Raw genomic sequence first — 2,414 nt, 5'->3', positions numbered from 1 at the left:
GATTCTGTCTTCATTGGATCATCCATTTCTGCCGTCTCTGCTTACCCACTTTGAGTCAGGGACTCGTACATTTCTGGCCATGGAGTATTGTTCTGGAGGAGATATTAACGTGTTGAGGCATAGGTAACCAAGTAAAACCTTTTCAGAGTCCACCATAAGGTGAATATTTGTGTTTGTGTGTTCTTCTATATTTCTAACTTGCATTTGGTGGATGTCTGCGTCCTGCTTTATTCTGATTTACATGCGGAAATAACCCAAACAACGCGTTCACCGAAAATTTCAATATCAATCTAATTATATTTGTTATGTTTTTGCAGTCGGTATCGGGGGATCCTGGTGCATAAACTTCTCCTCTATAATTGGAGACTTTTTGAGAGAATAAACTAATTAAACACTTTGTAGGATTATCTTTGTTACTATATAATTATGCAGATATTTTTTGTCTGTATATATAAGAGAGAGATTCCTCAAGGTCAACAGGTGAAATAATGGTAATTGAAGTCATTTTTTTAGATGATCACCTGTCTTCATCCATGTGCAGGTTTTACGCGGCAGAGGTGATTGTAGCGTTGGAGTATTTGCACGAGAAAGGAATCGTATATCGCGATATGAAGCCAGAGAACATATTGGTGCAAGATAGTGGGCACATAATGCTCACTGATTTCGATCTGTCCCTGCGTCTCATATCTGATCATGGCGAATATAACGAATGGAAATCTCGTTCGTTTGTGGGTACGGAGGAGTACATCGCACCAGAGGTCCTGTGGGGCAAATTCCATTCATACCCAGTCGACTGGTGGTCTTTCGGCGTCTTTCTATACGAAATGAGTCACGGTCAGACACCTTTTAGTGGGTTTAGTCGAAAGGACACCTTTGTGAATATTATGAGCAAGGACCCCTTTTTCTCATCCTCATCTTCTCTGGATGATCTTATTCAGAAGCTCCTTGCGAAAGAGCCGACAGAGAGGCTAAACAGAAAGCAAATAAAAAGCCACCATTTCTTTTGGGGCATGTGATGGGATCAACTGCAGTTTGTTTCTAGGCCTCCTTTTGTGCCGCCGCTCTCTCCTGAACCTCTTCTCACTTTTCACAAAGAAAATGAAGAAGAAGAAACAGAAGACATAAGCTCCGGCTCTGTGGAATCAAGTCAATGATTGATTTGGTCTCAAAAACTATTTACCTATATAAAATTAAGATGAAAGTAAAATTACATTATCAAAGTTTACATGTTTTCAATCTTATAAAATTAGATTAAAAAAATCACAATCAATTATTCATTATTATAGATGTGTTTGTTATTTTTAAAATATATTTATATTTTATTTTCTTTTATTTCTTTTTTGATAATAATTTTACTTTATTTTGTTAAAATGTGTAGATTACCAAACAATTGTAGCAAAACCAACATCTATAACTTTTTGTCCTCTTATCAATATATTAAGAAAATGATAATAAATGTTATGAATGCAAATAATATGTATATGATTTCAAAAAAAATATTGTAAAAATTAATTTATTATAGTAGTATCAATTTAGAAAGAGAAAGGAAGAAAAGAATCCTAATTTTTAATTTAGAAAGATCAAAAAGGAATTTATATGTTTCTAAATCTTAAACATAAAAAATATTATGTTTCAAATTTACATCTAATACACAAATATTTAAAAAATAATATACAATCTTTAATTTTCAATTTAGAAATATCAAAAAGAATTCTTATGTTTCCACATTTTAATTTCTAAATTGGAAAGATCCAAATTACATACACAAATATTAAAAGAACTTTTTATGTCTCTAAATTTTAATCATAAAAATATAATGTGTCTAAATTAAAAAAAAAAAAAACTATGTATATAAATAAATATTCTTAAAAAAATTATATACTCAAATTGTTTCATAAAGGTTAAACCCTCAAATTAAGATTATATTTTAATTATGGTTATGGTTAGGGTTGGAGTTTGATAAGAACTTAATTATCTTTTTCTTTATAGTTAGAGTTTAATTTTATTAAGTTTAGAGTTAGATTTAAGGTGATGAGTAAGATAATTTTAATTAAAAGAAATTTTAAACCTTTAATCTTACCTAATTGAAATCTAAGCATAACCTAACCCTAAACTAAATTGAATGCTAACTATAAACCTAATTTGACCCTAACTCTACCCCACATTCAAAGAAAACCTTAAATAAAATTGAACCCTAAACATACCAATAAACCTAATTGAACCCTAACCCTACACCACACTCAAAGAAAACCTTAAATAAAAATTGAACCCTAAACATATCAATAAACATAATTGAACCCTAACTCTAAACCTTTAATTAAACAATAAATCAAATTGAACTTTAAAGCTAATGCTAAACCAAAATAAACCATAACCTTAAATATTATAAAACCTTAATACTATAATGAATTGAA

The 2,414-nt window shown here is 30.3% G+C and overlaps 1 protein-coding gene across 1 annotated transcript; it reads left to right on the top strand.

The window, feature by feature from the left end:
* Positions 1 to 488: 488 nt before the first annotated feature.
* Positions 489 to 1,016, top strand: LOC131858592 (serine/threonine-protein kinase OXI1-like). The gene has a single exon (XM_059211881.1). The coding sequence runs from the start codon at positions 489 to 491 to the stop codon at positions 1,014 to 1,016; it is 528 nt and encodes a 175-aa protein (XP_059067864.1).
* The last annotated feature ends 1,398 nt before the right edge of the window (positions 1,017 to 2,414 follow it).

Source organism: Cryptomeria japonica, chromosome 9 (assembly GCF_030272615.1).
Source record: "Cryptomeria japonica chromosome 9, Sugi_1.0, whole genome shotgun sequence".
NCBI classification, from domain to species: Eukaryota; Viridiplantae; Streptophyta; class Pinopsida; order Cupressales; family Cupressaceae; genus Cryptomeria; species Cryptomeria japonica.
The sequence above is the reverse complement of the archived record's forward strand: the minus strand, read 5'-3'. Positions and strand labels throughout refer to the sequence as shown.

Excerpts from the sequence above, each read along its gene's own strand:
- LOC131858592 (XM_059211881.1), top strand. The coding sequence starts at position 489 with ATGGTAATTGAAGTCATTTTTTTAGATGATCACCTGTCTTCATCCATG.